Here is a 27075-nt window from a genome sequence, read left to right as displayed (position 1 = left end):
TTAATAAGTGTATAATCATTCTGTACACTAATATACAAAACAAATGTGTTATTACAGATAAAGGACCACTACTGTGTGACTGAGTTATTCCAGTGGCATAATGGAGATTTAAATAATTTACAGAACAAACACAAATGCATCTCACTGTTACGTTTAAATGAGTTTTGATTGAAGAGCTAAACAAACTCTCTGGAAATGTGCTGGTCAAGTTTCTGCTCAGAGTGCGGTGAGCATAATAAACTCTAACAAAGAAACTATTGGATGTTTCACTTTTCATTCAATCGCAAGTGTGAAGGCCCAGGCCTTTAAACTGTAGTGAGATCTTCATTAATACATGCTACCTCGCTGACACGCCCCTCCTTCATGAGGGTTGAAGGGTTTTTTTTTTTGTCCTTGTCCACATGCTAGATGTCTTCATTACATTCCTGATTTTGTGAATTGCTGTAAAATTTCCATCAGATGAACTCATTCACTGCCATTGATGATGAAAGTCGTCATTTTAAATCCAACCGTTCACTGTGTGGGCGTCGGAACGAGCCCCCGCTCCGCGAGAACAAACATCCCAGCTCTAAAGTCGATCTTCATCCGCGTACGTCACGTGATCAGGAAGCAGAAAATCCATGTGTTAGGAGATCGTTTTAGGCCGCTGCTGTAAATAAAGTGAGGTGCGAACTGGAAAAGCTGAAGTACCTGAAGTAAGAGGTGAGTCTACTCTTTGTTTTGTTAGTTTTGGCGCTGATATCATCATTGAGCGCAATGCTCTGACTCGTAAAAATGCTGAAAAACGCTGGCAGCGAAGGGCTTTTCTGATCAGGAAATGCCCGGCAGTGAATGAGTTAAAAGCTGCATTACGCTCTAGAAAGATTTCCTCCTCTTTTCAAGTCTGTTTTATTTGTTGACAAAGAACATTCCAGTCTTATAAAGAGTGTACTCATCCATTATGTGTGGACAAGATGGCCTTGACAAGAAAAGTTGTTACTCTTCATGGTTTCAGGGAAGAGGTCCTATCGAGAGCGAGAGAGAGAGAGACTAACATTAAATAGAAGAAGAGGTCTGAGGATTCATCCTTTAATGTGTTACAATGGAGCTGAATCAAACCCCAGGAGTTTCACAGTAATCCACATATTCAGGAATGTGATTAAAGCATCTATACGTAACCCAGAGCAACAAGGGCCTTAATGATCAACAGGAGGCAGGATCGGGGGAGAGATCTGTGAGAACTTGCATTTATAACGGTGGCACAGGAGTTAAGTGCTCGCCCCGTAATCGGAAGGTTGCAGGTTCGAGCCCCGCTCAGTTTGTCGCTGTCGTTGTGTCCTTGGGCAAGACACTTAACCCACGTTGCCTGCTGGTGGTGGTCGGAGGGACCGGTGGCGCCAGCGCTCAGCAGCCTCGCCTCTGTCAGTGTGCCCCAGGGCAGCTGTGGCTACAATGTAGCTCATCCCCACCAGTGTGTGAATGGGTGAATGACTGATTGTGTTGTAAAGCGCCTTGAGGGGTTCCAGGACTCTAGAAGGCGCTATATCAAATACAAGCCATTTACCATTCACCATTAATAAAGACTGGAAGTTCACCACTTCCAATTAAAAATGTTCAAGAAGAAGCAAAATATCTAACATGAATGGAGGAGACTACGTGCAGTCATCAGCGGATCCCAGTGATGTCTCCTTGGAAGCTTAGCAACAGGAAGAGCTGGATGTGAGCAGATTTGCCTTTTGGACAGATGCTACCTTGAAACCGTGGAGCTAGCACAGGATTGACCAGAGGACGTTGTAGCAGCACTGAGCTGAGAGAAACCACTCTGACAAGACTCCAAACTGGTCATGGATCCCCTGCAGGAATAAAAGACGAGTCCTTGAATTCAAGTTTTTAACTCTCTACATAACAAAGCACACCGCATGTGGAGTGGTACACCTCTGCTGTCGCACATAAACTGACCTGAAGTCATGGGAGGCCAGCACTTCTGTGTAATACATGATCTTGCACTTGTGTGAGGAGACCTGCAGAGACGCCAAAACGTCGTCGACTCGGGGGAGGCTGGAGGCGGTGCTGGTGGTGGAGCTGTGGAAACGCCACTGGAGGATGTAGAAGCCAGGCCAGCGTGTTATATGAGAGCCCTGTAAAAAAAAATAAAAAAACACTTTTGTGCTTCAAAACAAGACAAATGGATATTACAGTTTTAATGAGGACATTATCTCACCTGCACACTCTCTCCCTCTCTACAGATGAGAGCCTTCTCCACCATGCTGTAGTCCCGGCCCAGCACCCAGCTCCTATCGATCAGCTGAGTGTTCACCGGCCCCAGGGAGGCGATGCCATGAGCTCCTAGAGTGTCTCTCTTTGGAGGCTGAGGAGCTCTTCTGGAGTGATAAATATTAAAGACCACATCTCCTTTAGACACATCAAAGTCCCAGGTGATGACGGAGGAGGCCTCTGTGATCTCAATCAGCACCTGGATGAGGAGGATAAGACCCAGGTGAGTCATCTACAGCTGAGAGCTTGTGATGTGATTTATTATCCAGCTGGTGGCAGCATAACCCAGAGCATTAAATCATCTAAATGAGTCATGGTTTAACTGCACCTCATAGGGAGCTCCTTTAAAGATGTTGGCACTCTTATAGATGGAATCGGTCAGGAAGCAGTTTTCTTCATTCTCCAGTTCCTCTGCAGTCCGATACAGAGACTTGGGGACAGTTCCTCCTTCAGGCAGGTCACACTGAGGAGGAGGAGCAGTAAAGAAAACGGTCATGACATGTAATATGTACTTATGTGGTCGCACATTTAGGCTGATTTGTGAACAATGTTTGAAAGAAATGGTAATATTGTGTATCTGGAATGAATTTTAGATCTTTAAGTCCATCTCATGAAAAATCGGAGCAGAAACAAAGCTGTTGTGTTTATGTTTTTGTTGAGTGTATGTCTCTTTATATCCATATATATATGTCTCTATATATCTATATATATATATATATATATATATATATATATGTCTCTCTATATATGTATATCTATATCTCTCTATATATCTATTTATCTATATCTATATATATAATACATTTATGATATAATACAAAATAAAAAAATAATAGAACCATAATTGGTTCATTAATAGCTGCATTAGTGTATGGTCTCCATTAATGCTAAAACTATACAAAACTGGGATTTAGGAAATGACAATAGAGCAGCACATCTGCAGTCCCGGACTCCTGGGGCTAAAGTGGCCCATCTGACGTCCAGATCCATCACCCACTGAGTCTGAGCAGTAATCTGAAGGGACAAATATGGCTCAGCAGCAATGTCCTCGCTCACTCAGGAATAAAAAACGTTTCCTTTTTAAATCTACACCAAGCTAGATTTCTGATTTATCAGTTAATTACAAAGTTAATAACAGATTATATTCCTCCCGTCGAAATGGTTTTCTAAAGATTTTCATGGCACTGAATCCAACGGCAGCAGAGCCATTTATAATTACTGATCACAACACCTGGCTGGATCCTTGAGTTTTACATAAAACATGAAAATCTTCATTATGTTCACACTAGGGCCGGGCAATAAAATGTATGGTCATCAAAATTTCTGACTGTTATCGAAATCGCGTTTTCCCATGTCAATAAATTTGCTAATAAAAAAATGAAAAGATGTGTGTGGGTTGGTAACATTCATGTCCCTTTAAGAAGCTGTACGATACGTGTGACAGCCCCATCTAGTGGATAACTTTTGTTTCTGCGTAGTTATCGTCCATTTATTGTTATCAAGGTGAAACCCTCAATACATGGTGATATTGATTTTAGGCCATATCGCCCAGCCCTAGTTCCCACAGAAAAAGAACGCTACCATGCAGTTTCCTCCCAGGAAGTCAGGGATGACCTCTCTGTTTATGTAGTCCTCCAAGCCTCCATGACCCTGGAAGTCATTTCCAGCGTAAACAAGGAACTTCTTGCGAGTGTTCTCGTTAATCAGGGGGCTGACCTGGAAACGAAGAGCTCATCAGCAGATGAAGGAAACAGCAGGGTCACTTATTATGAACTCTGGAAATCAATCCATAAGCAATGAATCATTCATGTGGGCAGAATTAACGAGATGTCTGGTTGCACCCCAACACGGATTCGTACTGTAGCAGTCTTCTAAAAAACTTCAGTACTGAACTAGGAAACATCTGGAGCAACAGTGTCACAACTGCATCGCATACCAACATCAACTCTACCAATATACGGCACAACTCACATATTTAAAATTCAAACTGCAATGTTTAAGCTGCCGCTAGTGGTTCATTAAGGTCACCATGGCAACCACAGACCTGTGTCTTAGTCCCTCAATGAAAAGTAGAAGGAAAAATGAGGTTTCAGATAAACAGTAGCTGTGTAGTCTAAAATACCCGTTCAGTCATGTGATGTCCAGCTTCCCATGACCTATTTAGACTCAGATGTTTCCATTGGGGAAGTTTTCTCACCTGTTTATTTATTCTCATTGTTGTTTACGGGGAAATTTTTAGCAGCTTTTATGCAAATTTTGCCCCCGGATGATGCCCGGCTACCTAAAGTGACTCCTGATTTAAAAAGTCGTTCATGTGTCATTTTTATGGTTTTCTTGTACATCTCTGTCAGAATTGCAAACAGATTGCTGAAGTGTTTGCTGCTTTTCCGTTTCCCTAATAAATAATTAATATTTAAAAAGCATCTTAAGCATGCCCAGGAAAGAACTGATCAAGGCAGATTAGCCATATGCTGTTTGTGTTTTATTATCACATATTTTTGTCCATAAATTCCTAATTATCTGTTTCTTTGTTTGAACCTTTGATTTTTTTCTGCTCAACAGCAGTTTGCTTTGAAAATGATCAAAAGTTTCCCATAGGACCTGGTTTCTGCTTATTCCACTGCTATAATTATCCTTATTTGTCATATTTGAATGCCTTTGCTTTTCATCTCGTTTCTTTGTCATGTTCTTGTATCTGGGATGTAGAAGACGTTTATTCAGAATTATAACAGATGCATTCTCTTTGTCCTGTACAACTTGAACAATCCCAATCAGAAAACTGGAGGCATTTCTTCTCACCAAGGTCCAGAGAACTGGGAAAACCCTGGGTGCGCGCAGGATGAGCAGTCGACCTAGAGTCTCAGGGTAGTTGGCCTCAACCACCTCGATGATCCTCAGGAGAGCCTTCACCCCAGGTCTCCACAGGTGACGCATGTTCAGACCCTCCAGATCCACCAGGCACGTCCAGCAGCTGGACAAGACATTAGACGTATTCCTCACCTATCAGTCAGACATCAGAATCATTCATACAAATGTTTAGATACCTTATGGGTCGACCGAATACTCTGGTGTTCTCTTCGCAGCGTCTCAGTCCTTCCTCGTTGAGGGTAAGGACCTGTCTCAGCAGCGCCTCCTCACCCAAGGCTCGAACCAAACCCTTGGTGTCCATTTGACCCAGACGCAGGACATAAAGGGGACGGCCGTCTAAACAGCGAACAGGAAGTTAAACCTAAGACTTTTAGGCCTAAATCCAGCACAGAGATGATAAATCCTGCAGGATCAGATCGGACTGTCATTGTTCTACCAGCTGTAAACGTTGTCTGCAAATGGCAGGCAGACAGCGCAAAACACCACGAGTGGTTAAAGTGAAAACCTGAAAAGAAATATAGAGTTAGCTGCTCTGAGGTAGAAGTTTGTCAAAACCCGACTACCTTTTAAAAGACAGACTTCAAATTGGATTATTTTTGCCCCCATTTCAACAGCTCAGGTCAGATTGTTTTTTCTTAGGACGCGAAGATCCTTTGACAAAATTAGGTTTCTGATGTGTAAACTTAAGACTGTTCTGTCTCTGGAGGATCATCCTCTCCACCATGTTTTTAAGGAGCAAGTCGCCCCATACCAGAGTATTACTCCACTCCCACTTCCTGTTTGAAAAATGCAACAAATGCTGTTGCATAGCAGAGCGAGAGGGCGGAGCCGCTAACAAATACACACACACAGGCTCACAACGACATTGTGACATCATATAGTACCAGCTAATGTTCTAAGGTACCTCTTAGCCAATAGCGATGGCAGATTTAAATTCAAATGCAGTGCAGAGTTTTTAACCTGACAACGGCACAACCAGGGTCCGAAATAAAATTTTTTACTCACCGGCCAAGTTGGCTGGTAGATGATGAAAATCTACCGGCCAAGCATATTTTTTACCGGCCAAAATTCTAAATGATGTAGATCTGCCTAAAGCATGTAATTCTATATTATGTTGATTCCAAACAGAGTGACAAAATAATTAAAACATCAATTAATAAGAAAAACAACTCTTTTGTCATTTTTAATATTTACTTATTTATTTTTAGAAATGCTTTTATGAACTCTTTCATTGAAATCTAGTCAGACTCCTTGTTTTCTCTGTCCATGAAGTCTGGCCTCCTGCTTCTGACACCGTCTTTGTGCCAAAGCATTACAGCCTCATTTGGGTCATAGTCCTTGATCTCTGGAGAACACAACTGCACCATGAGAATATCTGAAAATGTGTCAGGGCTAGGGTTGTCACGGTAACCGGTGTAGCGGTAAACCCCGGTAAAAAAGTTGACAATAATAATAACCGTCTTGTTTTAAAAAAATATATTATCTTGGTGGATTACCGTGGCTGCGGTGTAGGCGCGGTGACCCTTACCAGCCACCATATCATCTGCTGAAGTTGCCGGCGGCACATGCGCACTTTGTTGTTTGCAACCAAAACTTTCTTTAAGCTAAAGCTGAAATAATGGCCAGAGGAGGAGACGGCAGCGCTCAGGACATTTATTATCCCTCAAAGAAGACAAAGTCAGAAGTATGGGCATTTTTTGGATATTTGAAGAATGCCGAGGGACAATTGATAGAAGACGGCTATCCTGTTTGCAGCACATGCAGAAAAAGTGTCTGAAAGGCAGCAACGCTTCAAATCTCATGACACAATACGTGGCCATCATAATGTAGCCATTGTCTTACGACTCCACCATCTCCAGTTCGCCACTTTTCACAAAATCTTCTGGTTGCCACTGGTCCTGGTGGTTTTTCTTCCAGTTCGACGAGTTTTCTTTTGGAAGGCTGGCTGACTCCAGTTAAAAACCGCCACATTTCACTGCTAGTTTTAACACAAAACTAACTACTAACTTGATAAACTGATTGAACGGGATAGGTGGAAATGACGTTGGATGTGGCGCTCACGTTTCGCGTACGTTTGTGTACATTGCATGCAGGCGGGAGGAGTATCACAGAAATCCATGGAAGATGACCGATAAACATAACTAATTTGGTGCAAACATTTACTCGCTATGTGGCAGATAAGAGCTCAAAAATTTACTCGCCAAATGGAGCAATTTGCTCGCATTTGGCGAGTGTTAATTTCGGACCCTGGGCACAACACTCGCAGTTTTAGGCAGAAAATTAAAATTTGAACTAAAATGCACTAAAGTGCAAAACTATTGACTACATGTGTCTGCAGCACGATTAAGACACGCATTTATATAGTTTATCAGAAAAAAAATGTTTATTTGGGGGTGACTTGCTCTTTAAGGATCTCAGGAGCTCTTTTAGTGGACGAATGTTAATTCCCTGTTGTTCCTCTGAATGTTTTAGAAACTCTTTTATTCCTGCTGCAGTGCGTTTTTACAACGGACATCTTGTATGATCTTATATTTGATGTTTTTATCATAGTTGTGGTTTATAGCAGAGTCCAGTTGTGATCCTTTGTTTAGTCTGTTTGTTGTTGTTTTTACATGTCCATGGCAAGTCCCTTTCCCCCTTGAGGATTAATAAAGCCAACCATAACCTTAATTTCTGAGTTCTGAACCCATCTGGCTTCTTGGTGCCTTTTTTGTTTCTCAGTCTGAAGTAGAAACTGCCTCTTTTTATCAGATACAGCAACAGCAAGGAACTAGAGAATGTCCTACCCTCGTGCCACAGGTGCAACAAATATGGAAGAAAACAACACAAGTGATGAGTGAAACCCAGAGTTTACTGTGTACACACGAAAGTAAAAAAAAAAACTAATTATACAAGACTCTGTGCATTTGCATGTGCATCTACGTCGATCAACGTGCAGCTTCATCGAGACATGGCTGATCCAGCTGTGCCAGACTACGCCATCCAGCCGGCCGAGTTCTTCTCGGTTCACCGCATGGACAGGACACGGGACTCGGGGAAGTCAAGGGGAGGCAGCATGTGTTTAACGGTGAACAACAATTGGTGCAACAGTGCAAACATTGTTCCTTTAACACGCTCCTGCACACCAAATCTGGAACTATTGTCCATCATGTGTCGTCCTTTTTATCTACCTCGAGAGTTTACATCAGTCATTATAAGTGCTGTTTATATACCACCACAAGCGGACACGGACACTGCCTTATGCGAGCTGCATGAGGCTCTCACCCAGCACCAGATACAACACCGGGATGCCGCGCTTATTGTGACGGGGGACTTCAATGGTGCCAACCTCAAACGTGCAGCGCCGAACTTTCATCAACATATCACCTGCCCCACCAGAGATAGAAGGACACTTGACCACTGCTACACTACGGTCAAGGACGGCTACAAGGCACAATCTCGCCCTCTGTTTGGCAAATGCGATCATGCCGCCATCTTCCTCGTGCCAAAATACAAACAAAGGCTGAAACAGGAAGTTCCGGTTCAGAGGAAGGTCGCGCGCTGGACGGACCAATCAGTGGCTGCATTACAGGATGCACTCGACGATGCAGACTGGGACATGTTCAGAAACAGCTCCGATAATGACGTCAACGTGTTTATGGAAGCGGTTGTGGGATTCATCGGGAAACTAGCGGATGATACCGTGGAGACAAAGACTATCACCACGTTTCCCAACCAGAAGCCGTGGGTGGATAAAACCATCCGCAAAGCTCTGAGATCCCGCACCACTGCCTACAACACGGGACTCGCGACGGGGGACATGAACCCGTACAAAGCTGCGTCATATGACGTGCGGAAGACGGTGAAAGAGGCGAAGCAGCGCTACAGGAGGAAACTAGAGTTACAACTCCAACAGAGTGACTCTAGGAGCCTGTGGCGGGGAGTAAGGACAATAATGGATTATAAAGCACCAACATCTGGTATGACGAACGCGGACGCGACTCTGGCAGATGAGCTGAACACTTTCTACGCTCGTGTCGAGGCTGCAGCTAAGGACTCTAACAATGTTAGCGCTAGCAGCACTAACGGCTGCAGACAGGAAGATACTGCCAGCACCAGAAACGTGCTCGTCATCTCCGAGCATGACGTGAGGAGAGCCTTCAAGAGAGTGAACACCAGGAAAGCAGCAAGACCAGACGGCATCCCAGGTCGTATCCTCAGAGACTGCGCATACCAGCTAGCTCCTGTGTTCACTGAGATATTCAACATCTCTATCTCAGTTGGTGATCCCCACATGCTTCAAGGAGTCCATCATTGTTCCTGTCCCGAAGAAACCCCACCCTGCTTCTCTCAATGACTATCGCCTCATAGCCCTCACCTCAGTAGTGATTAAGTGCTTCGAACGCCTGGTCAGAGACTTCATAATTTCTTCACTACCAGACACACTGGACCCACTACAGTTCGCTTACTGTCCAAATCGTTCTACAGACGATGCCATCTGTCATCTCCTCCACACATCACTCACTCACTTGGACACTAGAAGGGGGAATTATGTTAAAATGCTCTTCATCGACTACAGCTCTGCATTTAATACCATAATTCCCTCCACACTCACCACCAAACTGGAGCACCTGGGACTGAGCTCATCTATGTGCCAGTGGATCTCCAACTTCCTAACTGGCAGACCACAGGCAGTAAGGATGGGCGGACATGTCTCAGCCTCCACCACCCTTAGCACTGGAGCCCCCCAGGGGTGTGTTCTAAGCCCCCTGCTGTACTCTTTGTACACATATGACTGTGTGGCCAGTACCAGCTCCACCACCATCATTAAGTTTGCTGACGATACCGTCGTGGTGGGCCTGATCTCTGACAACGAGGCGGCCTACTTGAAGGAGGTTAGGAATCTGGAGACCTGGTGCAAGAGGAACAACCTCCTTCTAAACATCAGTAAAACGAAGGAGTTGATAGTGGACTTCAGTACTAAGCAGGAGAGGAACTACCAGATCCCCGTCATCAACGAGTGCCCAGTGGAGAGAGTGAGCAGCTTCAAATACCTCGGTGTTCACATCACGCAGGACCTGTCATGGTTCTGTCACATCAACACCGTGGTGAAAAAGGTCCGACAGAGTCTCTACCACCTCAGACGCTTGAGAGACTTCCGACTGCCCTCCAGGGTGCTCAGGAACTTTTACTCGTGCACCATAGAGAGCATCCTGATGGGAAACATCATAACCTGGTTCGGGAACAGCACCATGCAGGACAGACGAGCTCTACAGAGGGTTGTACGATCAGCTGAGCGCACCATCCGCTCCGAGCTCCCTGACTTGCACTCAATCTACAGCAGGCAGTGCTGGACCAAGGCCAGGAAGATCGTGAAGGACCTCAGCCATCCCAACAACAGACTGTTCTCTCTGTTGAGGTCAGGAAAGCGATTCAGCTCCCTGAAGACCAACACAAAGAGGCTGAGGAGGAGTTTCTTCCCGCAGGCGATACGGTCTTTCAATCACACCACCACATAGAAAGTGCCCACTCATATGGTTCTCACACACACACTGGACAGTCTGGACTTTGTTTATGCATAGTTGCACTGCAAAAGTCACTTACAATGTGGTTTGCACAACTCTGGGTATTATATTTCTTCATTTCCATTTAATACTTGTACAGCTGCTGTTATTGTATTTATATTTATATTTCTTCATACATTCTTATATATTTACATACTGTGTATTTTGTTGTACAGTTACTTTATTTTCAACTTTAACTTATATTTTTTTTGTTATCTTATTCTTTCCCAGCTAAATTTACCTTTTATTCTAATTTGTATTGTATTGTGTATTTTGTTGTACAGTTATTCTTAGGGGCAGCAGTAGCTCAACAGGTTGAGCTGGTTGTCCAGTAATCGGAAGGTTGCAGGTTCGATCCCGGCTCCGGACAGAGAATTCTGCTGTTGTGTCCTTGGGCAAGACACTTAACCCTCCTTGCCTGCTGGTGGTGGTCGGATGGACCGGTGGCGCCTGTGCTCGGCAGCCTCGCCTCTGTCAGTGCGCCCCAGGGCAGCTGTGGCTACATTTTAGCTCATCACCATCAGTGTGTGAAAGTGTGTGTGAATGGATGAATGATACACTGTAGTGTAAAGCGCTTTGGAGTCCTTACTCTGAGAGGCGCTATACAAGTGCGGGTCATTTATCATTATTCTATTTTTCATCTTTAATTCAGATATATTTACCTTACTCTTTCCCAGATAAATTTAGCCTTCAATCTAATTCGTGGTGTACAGTTATTTTATTCAATTCTAAACTTTTTTTCCTTCCTAGTTAAATTTACCTTTTTTAAATTTTCAGATTTATTCCCTATTTTATTCATAGCCTTTTCTTTTTTTTCTTTAGGTCACGAGCAGTTGTGTAAGGCATTTCACTGCATTTCGTACTGTGTATGACTGTGTGTGACAAATAAAATTTGAATTTGATCTAAAGTAATAAACTGGGAGATTTTACCCTAGTCTACATGTATGTTAGAAAACCGAACACCTGACACCTGATTTGATCATGTTACTGTGGCCGTGCTCAGGACGCAGATGTCTGGAGCACGTCAACAATCAGAGCTTTGCATGCGCAAGCTGGTTAAGGTTAGGATGGGGATGAGGGAAGGTTAAATTGCAAGTGGGTAAAGGTCACAATTTGGTTAAATGTCTGTTTTACGGCGGGTGTCAGTACCGACGCTCTGGCACAGCGCGTTGCCTCCAGACGCGCAGGAGCTCGTCACCTGCTGACAGCAGGCTGCTGTCTTTTCTGAGGACTGCATCTTGCCGGTCATTATCACGTGACAGCGACTAGTCGATGACAGGCATAAAAAGTCACTATAGAGCGGTGAAGTCGACTAGTGACTAGTTCATACAACCCCTGCTACTGCTCCCCAGAGTGTTCTGCAGCATAATCAGCACGTTCTCTTTGAACTTGATATCAAATTTTCGCCTCCTCTTCGTCTCCACACGGTTAAAGTTACCCTCGCGGTCTATCACTGGCAAATCAAAAGTGAAACAGATGACACAACCGCCCCCCGTACTTGCTTGTTACCACATTCCACCCGGCCACAATAAAAACCGGCCATTTTTCACCTCCGCCGACTCCGACACCTGCCAAAGTATGATACCCGGCAGTTAATTAAATACAGGCTAATATTAGAGGATTTACGGTAAGCTAATTAGCTGTGTTCATGATCCAAAAATATGCAAGAAAACTGCTGGAATCAGACAGCAGTGACAGGTATTTCAGCTCAATTTTTTCCAAGTCCCAATAGAGTGGCCCGCCAAGCTGAAAGTTGCATATACAGTATTCTGGCCATAGAGGGCTATAGGGTCTAAGTGGCGTTTCCTGTAAAGGGTCATTTTAGCACATACTGGCTCAAGAAAATGATTTGAAAATATGCTAAATTTGCTAAGTATTCCTATAAGGAATGTCACTTGATCAATCCTTTCATACGAAATAGGTAAAAGTATGTATGATTCGGGCTGATATCATATCGAATTGATATCAGTATCGGCCGATACTGAGGGCCACAATATCGGTATCACATCGGAAGTGAGAACAGTTGTATCGGGACATCCCTAGTTTTCAACCCTTTATAGGTAAACTGTTTAAAATTTAATGTGGTACATGAGTCAAGTGCTCTCTATGTAATCAGAAGGTTGCAGGTTCCAGTCCCGCTCAGTCTGTTGCTGTTGCCTGCTGGTGGGTTAGGGTTTATAGTGTTTATTTAACAGAGCTATAAGAGTTCAGCATTTCATTTTTAATCAGTTTTTTAAAGTGAATATTGTTTTTGCATCTTTGATTTCTGTACTCAGTTTATTCCATATTTTTACTCCATATATTAAGATACAATGCTGCTTTACAATTAACCTATGCATTGGTAATACAAATAATCCACGTCCTTTTAAATCATATAAACTCTGAATCTGTTTTACTTTTAGTTTAATCAACTGAAGACAAAACACTGTGCTTCCACATAAGCAAATCAGCAGCAATAATATGAGTTAACTGTGAGCTGATCTTCTTCCTGGTTGTGTTTTATTAATAATATCAGGTTTAAAGCCGGTTCGAGCATTGCATAGAGCTGCTTCCAGTTTTCAGCTAAAACCATAAACAGTTTGAAACATCATCCCTTTCATGCAGGGGTGCCTCCAGAAAATTTTGATGGGGTGGCCAGACGGGGCCAAAGACATTTTTGGGGTGGCACATGTAGCATTGCAATGCTCCTTTATTCATTTTTATTAAAAAAAAAAAAAAAAAAAAAAAAAAAAACGTAGCCAAACATTTAACAAAAATTATTTTAACAAACATTTCAGAATACATTTTAGTTATTTTAAATTTAATTTAAAATTTAATGTATTTTTTTAGTTTAATTTACCTGTTCATGTGTTCACAAAAAACTACAGAGGTCAAAACTTTTTAAAATGGTGAGCAGCAGAAACATATGTATTATTTTTTATTCTAATTATTTCTTTACTAATAAGTTGTATTATTTTTATTTTATTTTACAATTATGTCTTGAATAAATAAGATCAACTTATGGTTTGAGTGAACATTAATATGATTTATTAACACTGGCTTTTGCTGGGGGGGCCAGCAATTTTCTAGGGGTGGCCATGGCCACCCGTTAGGGGCGCCCTTGCTCTCATGGACACAGGTTTACTCCTGTTCATAGCAGCAAGCTTACGAATAAAACAAAGATCAATGAAGAACGGCCAAAGTCTGACGTCTGAGGCATCATTTAATAAAACAGACTGGCGCCATTAATATATTGGTTTGCAGGAATAATGATAAACTGTCTCTTTGCTCAGTGATCTTCTACAATAACCGACATGCATGGATTTTACTAACTTTAATGCATTTATGGGATGTCACCTGCAAAAGCAAAATAAAGCAAGTATTGAACTGAGGCTTGGTGTTGGCACATATTTCGCATATTAAATCGCTCAGATTGGTGAATACAAACATCACTTGTTCCAGAACTGTTACATAGCTGTGGGCAGGTAAAATGGAGTAGGTCGAGAAGAACAGTGTCAGTCAAAAGTGTGGTAGTGAAGTCTTTTTGAGATTGTTTATTAACTTGGGCACAAAACTGCACCACCAATCTCCAAAATGGAATATTCCTAGAAAAGGAGGGTGGACGGGGTAAATAAATCTATCCTATTAAACCGTTTAATGAACTGGGCTGTAAGCTGCAGGTTTATGTTTTCCTTTAGCCAAAATGTGTCACGGGTTGTTTGCTGGGATCCTGAGTAATTCTATTAACTTGTAAATAAATGACATAACGTGCCCTTTAAACTCCAGCTTTGGTTATTAGCTGCTCCGTCAGACACGACGACTCTTGTGCAGAAGACAGAAGGGCTCAGACTTCAGAGTGAATAAATAAATAAGCAGGTTTCTACAAACGTGGACTAGTAAAACTTCTACTTTATTACATAATTATAGTTAAAGCCTCACTTTTACGTAGTTCTACATTTTACCTCTGTCATGGTGGTGCCATCCTCCGGTGTAGTAATCCTGAAGCAGCTGAGGGCGCTCCCATGTGTCCATCAGGAAGTCCACCTGGTGCTGCTTCCTCCAGGTGAGAGACTGACACAAAAAATCCTTGGCCTTGTCCATGTTAAAGTCCCTGGCCTTCAGGAAGCGCAGCACATGCTGATCTTTAGGAATCTGCACACCAGAGACAGGAGTCAGCGCTCAGGTGCAACAGTCTGATGAACAATTCATTAAGTCAAACGTTTGCCTGTAAGGAGAAAAGCGTTGAAGCTGAGCAAAAGTAGAGATTGTGTAAGGGTTTGTGGAGATGACAGACTGTACATAGCTGTGTGTGTGTGTGTGTGTGTGTGTGTGTGTGTGTGTGTGTGTGTGTGTGTGTGTGTGTGTGTGTGTGTGTGTGTGTGTGTGTGTGTGTGTGTGTGTGTGTGTGTGTGTGTGTGTGAGACCTTGCCCTTGTGGGTTTCCTGGAGCCACTGGCGCAGTCGGATGAGACAGCTCTCCTGCAGAGGCGTTAAATCACCTAGGTAACGTCTGATGTAGTCAGCATCCAACTTGTCTACAAGTCCAAACACATTACAGCTCAGAGTTACCACATATTGCACACGTCAGATGGAGATGTCAGGATCTCCACACGGTTGGTTTGCAACTAAATGTTTCTATAGTTTGTTTGTTTTTGTCTAGCTGACACAAAAGCTGTAATTAGTACTGTTTGAAAACAAATTCATCTGCTCAGCTCTTAAAGTGACAGTGTGTAGTTTTTACCATTAATCTCTGGAAGTATCCAATGAAATGTATTAAATAACTTAAAAGATGCCCAGTTGTTGAAAAATATTGGCGGTTTCATAACATAGTCATAAAAATCTGTTCTAAAATACATACAGCGGGTCTAAGTCTCTGGGCGACGCCATATTGGATGCCATGTTTACTTCTACAGAAGTCTGAGGACAAAATGCATTTACTGATTTGTAACAAATGGTTACAAAACTTTCAGCATTAATAAACATTGTTGTTTTACACAATGACTACGTTTACATTCAGCCAATATCCGGGTTATGATCGGGTTAAGGTCGGTATTCGGGTTTCTGAGTTGATCAGAATAACTCGTTTACAAGCATAAATAGAAAGAGTTACCCCTAACTTGCATAACCCGATGTAAATGCGGACATTGGGGTAGCGTCAGGACGTATGGACTACGTCAAGACGCAATATGCATCATATTTCGCTGTCTCTGTACTTTCGGCCATCAACAAAAGACATAATGTTCATACTTTTCACCAGACCGATGGACAGAGGTTTCCTCGTCACTCCAAAAGTGTGGTGCTGTGCCGCGACTCGCCATGTTGCTCCCAACTTGTTGTTTACTTCCGGTGTTCTGGCACATACAAGACGTCTCGCTACTCAGAAGACCAAGATTCCTTGCGAACAGAGCATGCGCAGAACACACGCTTTGATGGCGATATCCCGATATGCGTTTACACAACCAAACATTCGGGTTAGAAAAGGGTTACCCCAGGTGCAGTAACCGGGTTTTTAAAAACCCGATTATGAGCATATCCGGGTTTTTGGCGGTGTTTACATGGACCTGCGGAACCGGGTTATTGTGAATATTTGGGTTTTAAAAGGGTTACTGGCTGCATGTAAACACACCCATTTACCTCTTCACTCGTTACCAGTGATAAAGGGGAATCTGATGGTCTTGTTATTTTGTTGGAGATTGCACTCCCATGGATTTTTGACCCTAATGGCCATCCGTTGGTACGGTCTTCTTTGAGCACAAAAATAATGCTTGCTTGCAGTGATTTAGGTATGCACTGCCCTCTATCACCAGGGGAACTACACACTCTCACTTTAACCAAGAGAATAATATTTCTAGGGTCAAACAGACATAGCTCTGGTCTTCACATTTAGCTGATTGTTACCCCGTTACGCCTGCAGCACGTTTCGGTAGCAGCATGGTTTACTCACGAGCTCCATGGCACGTCAGTTCACACAGAGAACTTGTTAGACATGGAGCAACTGTCCATATAGTTGGACTAGTGAGATTTCTTTTTAAAATCATGGATGAAATAGCGTATGCTTTACAATAACTTTTGTAAAATCTACGTGTGAGGTAATATATAAAACTAGGATTCTCCTACAACAGGATAAAAACCTCATCCGTGCTTAAAAACACATCGTTGCTCTCCTCAAAAAACGCAGGAAGCAGATAAGCTGTTTGGTCACGAGTAAAGACGCAGACGTAGTTGTTACATAGGTCAGGAATCATAACTGTTAGTAATGGAGAGCAAACTGACCATCAGGAGAACCAGCTACCAGTTCTGAAGGACCGGCCACAGACAGCCCCTCATTGATACTGTTCACTGGGATGCCTCTGGCAGTAGAGGCGGAAGGCAGCTGGAGGCTGGTGGTGACACCTCTGGAATCAGCAGGGGGGGTCCAGCGAGGTATGCAAGTGACTCCTTCTTCCTCCAGCTCTCTGAGGTAGTACTCAATTATTTCTTTGCCCTTAAAAGGAAACATTGATAAAATGATCCAGGAGAGTAGCAGAACCAAAAGCTAAGGTGATTTTCACAAAAAGTTTTCCACCAACCTTTTTAATGTTACTAGCATACACCTTCGTTGCTATTTTCTCTGCTGAGCTCTCAAAACCAAAAAAGGACTTAATGTCCAGACTAGCCGTCTGCTCAAAGCAGGTCCAGTCCTCGTTGTCTGGATGAACCTGTAAAGATGCACAAAGCTAATGATGCACACCTGGATTCAGCTCTACACATCGCCTTCAGAAGACTTTAACTCAGGGGTGTCAAACTCAAATTCGCACTGGGCCGAAATGAAACTTTGGAACGAAGTCGCGGGCCAAACTTAATACTTTTGAAAAAGTGACGACAAATTTGTACATTTTCTTTATCAACATATATGCAATTTTGAATATTTTAATTTGGAAACAAACTTATTTTTGCATTAACACTGAATGTGCAATAATGAAATTACACATAGGGCAAGTCCGTTTTAAATAATCTGAGTAGTATTCATTACTTGTGGTATATTCAGCATTTTTAAAATCTATTCAGGATTTATGTGTTCTTGTTGTTTATTCATTTTTCTTATTTATTCTCCTTTTTTTCTCCTGTAATAAGTGTCATCGCTGCTGTGACGTCTAGCTTTCCCCACTGAGGAACAATAAAGGGATTTTCTATTCTATTCATCTAATCTGCAGCCTTTCCACTTCCTGTTTACTGTAGGTTAAATCTTTTCTCACGGGCCAACAACAAAATCAAAATATCATTTTATCTTAAATGAAAATGCAACATCTCACCTGTTAACTTTCATGTTTTGGAGCAGAAAACCAACATATTTAAAGCTCAGTTTGCTCCACTGATTTACTGTGATGCTCACCTGTTCCAGCCAGATACCTGCATCATGGGGTTGATCTGAGCTGAGGAGGAGACTCCAGGTGTTTTGTTCATCTTCATCATAATAATGACAACATTAGATGACAACAGGTGCTCACATAGGTTTGTGCTGCTGAACATGGAGAGCATCTGAGCAGCTTGAACACGTTGTTGTGTGTCGGGGAGGAAAAATAACGACAGCAGCCACAGAGTAATGCTGGTTTGAGCGTGTCGCTGCTCGCTGGAGTTCTATCAGCTCTGTCTGGAAGTTTGTTGGAAAACTCTCTTTCAGTCGTGAACACATTACTGAGCGGTTAAAATCTCCGTTTCTGGGCTTCAACGTCAGAAAATAGCTGAGTAAACTTGGCGCTGAGTGAGAGGAATATTTAGTTTGTCCGAGACAGCGGAGCTGCAGACACCGGCAGCAGATGCTGGAAAAAACACCGGGGGGGGGGGGGGGGGGGCTTCGGCTCCACGCAGACACCGCAAAGCATCATGGGTGTTGTAGTCTTTGAGGTAAAATCGGCTAGCAGGTCAGTTTTAATATATTTTTGATATTTATCTCGCGGGCCACATAAAAATGCTCAGCGGGCCTTGTGTCTGACACATGCTTTAACTGATGCAGGGGTTGTCAGCTGTTTTAAAGGTCATCTTACATCAGCTCCAACTTCCTGGTTTTTAAAGTGGTTCATGTTGTCATTTTATTTATTTAGTCGCAAGATTAATTACATGGAACTCTGGTTATTTACAAGCATGATCGTCCCCACGAGCAGCACAGTCTAGCCCAGTAGGCATTTCTTAGGATGTCCACCAAATTAATCACGTAACATAAAACTGATCATTAATGTTGGCGTGAAATTCTGTAGAATTTAGACAACCGAAGCTGGTTTGGGCTACAATCGTTGAACGTAAACACTTATTTTATCAAAAGAAGCTGTTCAAGCTATTTAGCTATCTCCATCTGCAAAAGCAAAGACAGTAATTAATAATAACCTTTATGCAAAAACCCACTTAAAACAGCCAAAATGTCCCTTTATGTGCTGAGAATCAGGGCAGCATACTTTAAATTTAAATCAACGCCAACTGGAGACAGTTAATCACATCTGGATCAGAATGTTTGAAACACTAATTTTGTCCTGAGTCATGTTATTCTTTAATATTGTTTATAGACACCAAACAAAAAGCACTGTTGCCATCCCTGGTGTGAAAAACCTGCTGAGAAAATGGCGTTCTGTCAGACGTAACATTGTTCTGCCCGATGATTTGCCTGCTCAGAAACTTCTGATGAAAAATATTCCAATAATGGCAAAAATTGACTTAAATATTTTGCTGACTGATCAGTTGGTCGACCGCTAAGGAAACTAGGTATTAACTAAAAAGCTGTGTGCATATTTTAGAATGTAAGGTTAATTTTCTTAATTATGAGGTATTCTAACATGGGTCATGGTTGGCTCTTACCGTGTAGCTGCAGCACTCACGGACAAAGACTCTACTGGAGAACGTCTCGTTGTGGACTTCAATGTGAAGCGTCCGGTCTCTGTAGTTCAGGGTGTTCTTCTGAATGAAGTAGAGATATTCTACACCAGCAATCTGCATGCAGAGCAAATAAAAACTTCAGGTTAGCAGAAGTCTTCATGGAACATCCTGCTGCTGCACTAACATCGTGTTTTACAGTCAGCACAAATAATTCAATGATTTTCGTTCCGCAAAAGATGTCTGAGGTACCCGTTTCAGAAGTCGAGGGGCTTCAACATCGATCGTGCATCGCCTCTTCGTAACAACAGTGGAGCCATCATCGCTTTGGCTCTGGCTGATGATCTCACTGTCCACAAACACTGGGATCAAAGGACACTTTGGGAACCGCCTCATGTAAGCCTGAACAGAAGAAATGGCACGAGTTAACTGATTCTGGTGTTTTCTACAGCGTAGCACCTGATCTGTTCATCTGTTTGCCCTGAGAGCTTCCCGTCGCACACACAGGTCACTGGTGTTGGTCCTACGATTTACAGCCAGAAAAACAGCAGCGACATGTGACTCCTGTGAGGTGAGGACACATTTAACGGTTTGTTTAAAAGCACTGTAACATTTGATGTTTTGTGCACAGCAACAACCTGCAGCTGTGCCTGCTTTTACGACCAATGATTGCCTTGTTTTTTCTTTTACTGCTCTCAGCAGACGACCATCTGTCCAGGCCAGTTTAAGCACAGCTCACCTGATGACACTAAAGAAGGCGTTAAAGCAACAGGATCGACTTTTTCTTAGTTGTGCAGCTTCTGATGACCAAGAGAGAAGGGGAACTAAACCTGTATGTCATGGTTTATTCTAATTATTACTGCCGACTTCTTTGTGGCTGATGACAAAAAAGCTCCAACAAGAACAACAAAAGCTGTTTTTTTCCTTTCTCCATCTGTGGTGATTTTTAGTATTAAATATCGCCAGAAAGATTCAAACAAAACTTACAGAAAGTCATGACTGGATGCACGTCTACAACTCACGGTGCTAATCTGCTTCGAATGCTGCTACAGCTCATTAACATTAACAAACACAGTAAAAGCAGAACTCAGTCGGATATGGAGCTAAAATCAGATGAAGTACTAAAGTCACCCCCGAGCTCCAACACATTCCCAGGAAATTAAATAACTGTTAATGATTTAAAAAATAGAAAAGGAAATTCCTTTACTGTCCCTCTGAGGAAATGTTGATATAACAGCAACACATCATATATATATATATATATATATATATATATATATATATATATATATATATAAAAGATTGAATTGAATTTACCACTTTTGAAAAAACGGTCTAATAAAAACTGTTTACTCTAATATCGGGTAAAGCAGGCTAGAGGCTAATGTTGAGCTAACAATGCTAACGATGAACTAGAGACAACCGCGTTGCTGTTACCTGATGGAGTCAACTAGGGATGGACAATATATTGGGATCAATATCGGTATCAGTCGATGTTAGTCATTTTTTAACATATCGGTATAGGTCCGATAAAAAAAAAAAACGAGCCAATATTATCAACCGATTTTTTTTTTCATCTGGTCACCATTTGTTTGCCTACTTCAGAGGGGGAGAGGGGTGATGTGTATTTGTTTAGTCATGTCACAGTGACTGTAATCATCTCAGAACCGTAAATGTGTGTGTTGTGTGTATATAAAAAATGTCAATTCAGCTTTAATAATTGTCATTCTATACAAAATCTGTTGATTTTAGAAGCATTAATATCAGTATATCGGTATCAGCAAATATCGGTTATCGGCCATAAGAGTGATCTTAATATTGGATATCGGTATCGGCCTGAAAATGTCATATCAGTGCATCACTAGCGTCAACTATTTGTCTCTAAAACCGAAGGGATTTAAAGGTGCATTATGTTAGAATGAAGTAAGAATGACATCCTGTCGTCAAATTTGGTTACTGCGGCCCAAGCCCCCCCGACTTTTTCACTCCTGTCACGTGGATGTTGCCAGCTACGGGTCAGCGAAGGCAATCATACACAGTAAGTTCATTAGTAGATAAAAAATGAATTCACTGTAATTTCAAGTTATTGATAATTGAAAAAGCAGCTTGAGATATTTTAGAACCAACTACTTGTTTCTAACTCACCGTTAGCATTGTTAGCTCAACATTAGCCTCTAGCCTTCTTTACCCGATATTAGACTAAAACAAAAAGATGCTGTGGCTCTCAAAACCAGTCAACAGATCTTACCGTTTTGGTGCACTAATCAAGTTTTACTGGTGAGTGTTTGATACAGCCTTAAATAGGGGCTAATGTACTGGTGTGGCAAAAGGGGGCAACTGTCACCCAAAAGAAAGCATTCCTACCATTGCTGCACCCCAAGCTAGCAGCAATAAAAAATAAAAACTGTTGTGGCAAATCAGACATTATGAACATGAACTTAGCATGTCCCATATTTCTCTCTCTCACTCACTCACTCACTCACTCACTCACTCACTCACTCACTCACTCACTCACTCACTCACTCACTCACTCACTCACTCACTCACACACACACACACACACACACACACACACACACACACACACACACACACACACACACACACACACACACACACACACACACACACACACACACACACAGTAGGTGAGCCTAACGGGTTGCTGCACAGGTGATTCAAACCACTTTTCAAGTGTGTTAGAGCTGAGAAACCACTAAAACTTGATGATACTGGCCATCAAGGACCAGAGTTGAATACCCAGGCTTTAGAGTATGGTAGAGTATGCCATACACATCCACTCTTCAACTCCCCAAAAATTTCTAGGTCCACCACCAGTTCCAAACATTAGTCCTTCAGGCTTTCTTAGTTATTTTCTTTCCTCCTTCAACTCACAATCCACAGCAGCATGCATACTTTGTCGAACAGTAATGATCGTTCCCTTGAATCGTGATGCCAAAGCAGACTCTAGTCACGTATTTTGTACAAAACAGTTTACCTGATAATTTTGCCTTAATGACTTTAGTAGTAAAGTGATGTGGTTGCTCAGACGAATGAGTTATTTTAACAATATGGATTTAAAACACTGTGTGGTAGATGAGTCATCCCAAAGACAGTCTGAGTGTCCATGTGGAATTTCAGCGCATTACTAAAGGACTTTCCTTCAAACTTTGGCATCAGTCATTTGAATAATTGTTTTTCTGTTAAATAAATATGAAAGAAAAAAGTGGAAAGGACTTTTTTGATTTGGTAGCAGTCATCCTTACACACACACACACACACACACACACACACACACACACACACACCTTGAGAGCTAACAGACCATGTGACATCTTCTGAGATTGGACGAGAATGCTTTTGACATCATTTTCAACATTTGAACCCTAAGAGCTATGACTGCAGCATTTCTCACCAACACAAGGCCTTAGTTCAAATCTCTGCTATGAAGAGGCAGAAAATGTGCATCTTTTCAAGGAATACCAGTCTTGTAATTCCAAATATACATTTTAATATGAAGACAAAGTATTGCTCATGTTTCACTGAACAATGCTGTTCTATGTTGAGAGCCTCCTTTCTTTTCCATTTTTGACAACGATTCAACTCACAAAGCAGCAACATTCTCTCCCAACTCATAAAATCTTCTAGAACATATAAATATAAAAATCAGCACATGAACAATAAGAAGAAACTGTTCATGGAGAAAATAAATCGGAAATGTTCTCCTAGTTAATACGCAACACTCATTGTATTGCAGACGTTCAGGGCAGAAAAAATAAAATTACGCAAAAACTGAAATATGATTTAGTCCTCGCCTCTGAAACCTCCGAACAGAAAACTCAAAAGAAACCTTAAACATAAAAGGCAAGTTTTCAATCATCCCTTCTTAATAAAAGACCCAAGAGGGTCATCAAGAATATGTCAAGGAAAGGACAGCTATGATGTCAGCGGGTGCACATCCAGTAATATTCAGGACACTGATTAGGACTGTTAGAGGGAGTAATAACTGTCAGAGGCAGGATTAGCCAGAGGCTAATGAGAAAACTCAAAGATAAATGGGAGCAGCGGGCTGTGGCAGGATGCAGTCGGCTGGACTCTCTCCTTTATGCTGCTGAGACCCTGGTCTCCCCAAAGGAGCGGTTATTAGTGTCCACAAAGGGCTCGATTTCAATAACCGAACACATTTCTGAGCAGACCTGTCCTCTGTAATAGGAAGGCACAGATTATGATGTGTTATTATTGATTAATTTCATGATGTGTTATTATTGATTAATAGTAAAAAAGTATTAGCTGCAGAATAAATTACCACCATATCTAAGGGGTTTTTGGATGCTACATAAGCCTTTAGTTTGATGTCTGACTACCAGAAATGAAACTTGAATTAAAAATGACAAACTATGAAAATGTTTAAAATAAAACAGCTATGTCAGAAATTTGGTTTTATTATCATAGATCTGTTCCACTTTTGTTTTGCCCAGAGATCCTGTCCACAGGTGAACAGAACAAAACATAAACACCAGAATGGGAAAGAAGCAGCAACAAATAAACTCAAATGTTTTCAGGAAGTGGTACGACTGGTTCAGCATTTCTGCAGTGAAATCAAGATTCAGAGGTTCTGATGAACTTTATGTCCTGTTCTTATCTGAGTCTTACATAACCACTTAACGTCCCACTTCTATCATACATAATGACTCTTCCTAAGCCCTAGCCCAAAGATCTGAAGAAAACAACTGGAGTTACGTTTTAGGTGCGACGTATGTGTTTACATAGTTGTTGTTGTTTCATGACTATTTAACATAAAATGTAAAAAGATTTCGCTACACAATCATGCAGATGGTGTAAAAGTGAAAAACGTCATGCTGACCCCAGAAGCAAGTCACTTCCACATCAGTAAGGACTCTTGTTATGCCTAAAGCACCAACCAGAAGAGCTGGATGACACTCACCGCCATGACCAACTCAAACGGATGCTTGTAGACCCGAACGGGAGACTGGTACTGCTGCACCATCTTGGACACTCAGCCAGCTATGTACAATACAGGATGAGCGGTTTGTGTTTTTCCTGAAAAAAGAACAATAACCTCACATGACATTGGTTTTTAATTGTGTAAAAAGAGAGGGTTAGCTTAGCTAAAAGTTCCTTCAAATGCTAACTTAACGACTCCACTCTCGGTAACGAAAAAAAAACAAACTTACGGAAAACTTTTTATAGCCGAGGAACCAAAGAGGTTTTACTGAAGCTGTCCAGTTATTAGTGTGTCCATAGTGTCACCTGGACTAGGATAAACAACGGTCCCGAATTTAACAAGAAGTTACAAAACCAACGTCTAAAAACTCTGTTTAGAACTGACCGTTAGCCACGCCCCTTTGGACAAACAGGAAGTGACGAAATATGCTCGGGAAGGTTGTCCGAACCAGTCCGAACTGTGGATTAGGACAGGTGCCAAATAACAATAATTAATACATCATTAATCAATTATTTCAATGTGTCAATGATTAAGTAAAAATAAATTAATAAATTATAAACAAATACATATGTTCAAAAGTAATTAATTTAACGTGTCAATAACTCATTAAATAAAAAAACATATAAAGGCTAAACCTGTTGGTTTGAAACAATGTCAATCATGTTAAAAGAATTAATGATTATGTAAGAATAATTTAATAATCTAATAGTTCCTGTTGCTGAATTTAAACTGCCATTTGTACTCGTCAACATCCATGTTTTCCCTTCAGACCAGAGCAATCAAAGATACTACTCTGTCTTCTGCATCGCTGCAGAGATACGCAACGGCATTATCCATCCTCGCAAGGGCTTTTCAGCAGGTTTGCCAGGACAGACGGAGTTGAATGCACTTTTCTAAATATCTGTCGAAAGTGACAGAAATTGCAAGCCTGTGATTGGTCAGGATGCCTCTTCCTTTAACTTTGTCAACATCATGGCTTCAAAAAAAAGGAAAACAAGAACTGAACAATCTACAGACAAGGAGCAGATTGAAGAACACCTTGCCAGACGATATAAACTTTAATACACGTTAGTACACCCTTGACTGAATGAGTACAAAAATACACAGCAAGAAATATGTGTCATGAGTTTAGATGTGGTGACTGCATGGAGAAGTGGAGAAAACATTTGCCCGTGTTAAAAAATCTCTGAAATACATCAAAACAATAGAGCTTGTGATCGTGACGTCATCACCAACGCAGCCGCCCCGTTGAAGGCGTGTGAGTCTTTACTTGTTGCTTGTTACTACTGTAAAAAGCACGCAGAGTCTCGTTCTTGCGGCTTAAATTAATCTATTATTAATTTGATCAGCTATATTACACAACTCTAGTGAATCGATGCAGTGTTGTGGGGTGACACACATTATCGCCAGGGTAATAAAGGTGGAAAACAAGCTAACTTTTTACCGTTTTCGTGCTTAGAGGCAAAACCACGGAGACCAAGTAGCTAGCATAAAAAAGTCTTGTCGGCTCACTTGGATCGCAGCTTTAAGGTGACCAAACATCACCTTCTGGAGTATTTTCATTCTGGTAAGTTACAGATGGTGGACTTTGTATACATCGTCTTTTTCCTTCAACAGCAACATGCACATTAAACACACACACACAGACGCTACATTCATACACCGGTAAACAAATGCGGGTGCGCTGACACACAACACAACTTCTCCTGCTACACTTCTTCTGTAGGATGACCATTTTGATTGTTTTACTAGAAAAACCAACAAATAAAACATTTACCTCTGTAACGCCCAGCAATTGTCAGTTTTTAGGTACAGTTTGACCATTCAACATCTGGTCTAAATGGAGACACAAGACTCATGTGTTCCCTTTAAATCGGCCTGCCTTCATCCCATCAGCTGGAGCTCAGAGCCTCTCTGCAGCTCTGAACACATGATAACAAATTGTCAACAATAATGTTCTCTCCACAAGGTCCAAGCTTTGCTTGTCATCCTACAGGACTCTTCATGCTTCTAAATAAGGCACACTTGCAGCTCAGATTAGTTGCTAAATCAAAAAATGATTTCTTAAATTAAATATGAACTTCTAAAACGTATAAGCTAGATAATCATTAAATAAGCATTTGTTTATTGCTAATTATAATAATTATAGTATGATGAAATATTTTCATTAATCTGTGCTCAATGATTGAAGTTTGAAATTAATGTTATGTCACGATTACATTGATTGATATATGTTTCAGCATGTTGATATGACAAAGTCATCACCATTTGCACTCACACAAGAACAAAGTAAAGTAAAGTAAAACGTGTGACACATAGATAGCCCTTTACCCCAGATCAGAGCATCTGGATCAAAGAAGGCGTGTTTCTGAGTTGTCTTGGTAATATTCCTCAACTTGTCAACCTCTGGTTGGCTACACAAATCATAACATGAGAACATTAAAACTTGATCACTCTGGTGATTCACCAGTTCTTGAAAAAAAAGCTTCAGACCAGCCATCTGAAGCAAAACCTCTTTAACCCATCAAAGCTTTTGACACGTTATGGAAATTTTATATTTCATTGCTTTAATCCTATGCACAAATGTCCTGAAGCATGCTCACACTCAGACGCACCCACACACACT

General features: G+C 41.6%; 1 protein-coding gene across 1 annotated transcript; it reads right to left on the bottom strand.

Moving 5' to 3' along the window:
• Positions 1–1506: 1506 nt before the first annotated feature.
• On the bottom strand, positions 1507–24849 carry LOC107376701 (SEC14-like protein 1). The gene is made up of 15 exons (XM_015945960.3): positions 24679–24849; positions 24429–24544; positions 19736–19885; positions 19469–19600; positions 17212–17340; positions 16916–17126; positions 15068–15177; positions 14606–14795; positions 5298–5457; positions 5053–5224; positions 3835–3969; positions 2582–2716; positions 2201–2452; positions 1939–2117; positions 1507–1832 (listed from the first exon to the last, which is right to left on the bottom strand). Exons 2-15 carry the CDS (start codon positions 24489–24491, stop codon positions 1727–1729), a joined length of 2124 nt encoding a protein of 707 aa, XP_015801446.1. The 5' UTR covers positions 24492–24544; positions 24679–24849; the 3' UTR covers positions 1507–1726.
• Positions 24850–27075: the final 2226 nt, after the last annotated feature.

Source organism: Nothobranchius furzeri, chromosome 12 (genome assembly GCF_043380555.1).
Source record: "Nothobranchius furzeri strain GRZ-AD chromosome 12, NfurGRZ-RIMD1, whole genome shotgun sequence".
Lineage (NCBI taxonomy): Eukaryota > Metazoa > Chordata > Actinopteri > Cyprinodontiformes > Nothobranchiidae > Nothobranchius > Nothobranchius furzeri.
Note: the sequence above shows the minus strand (reverse complement) of the source record. Positions and strands in the feature narration are given on the sequence as shown.

Coding starts and splice junctions, on each gene's coding strand:
- LOC107376701 (XM_015945960.3), bottom strand. CDS start 24,491: ATGGTGCAGCAGTACCAGTCTCCCGTTCGGGTCTACAAGCATCCGTTT. Junction 17,341..19,468: donor GTGAGTGCTGCAGCTACACG/GTAAGAGCCAAC, acceptor GCATCTTTACAG/GTTCATCCAGACAACGAGGA. Junction 5,225..5,297: donor GTATTCGGTCGACCCATAAG/GTATCTAAACAT, acceptor TGTCTTGTCCAG/CTGCTGGACGTGCCTGGTGG.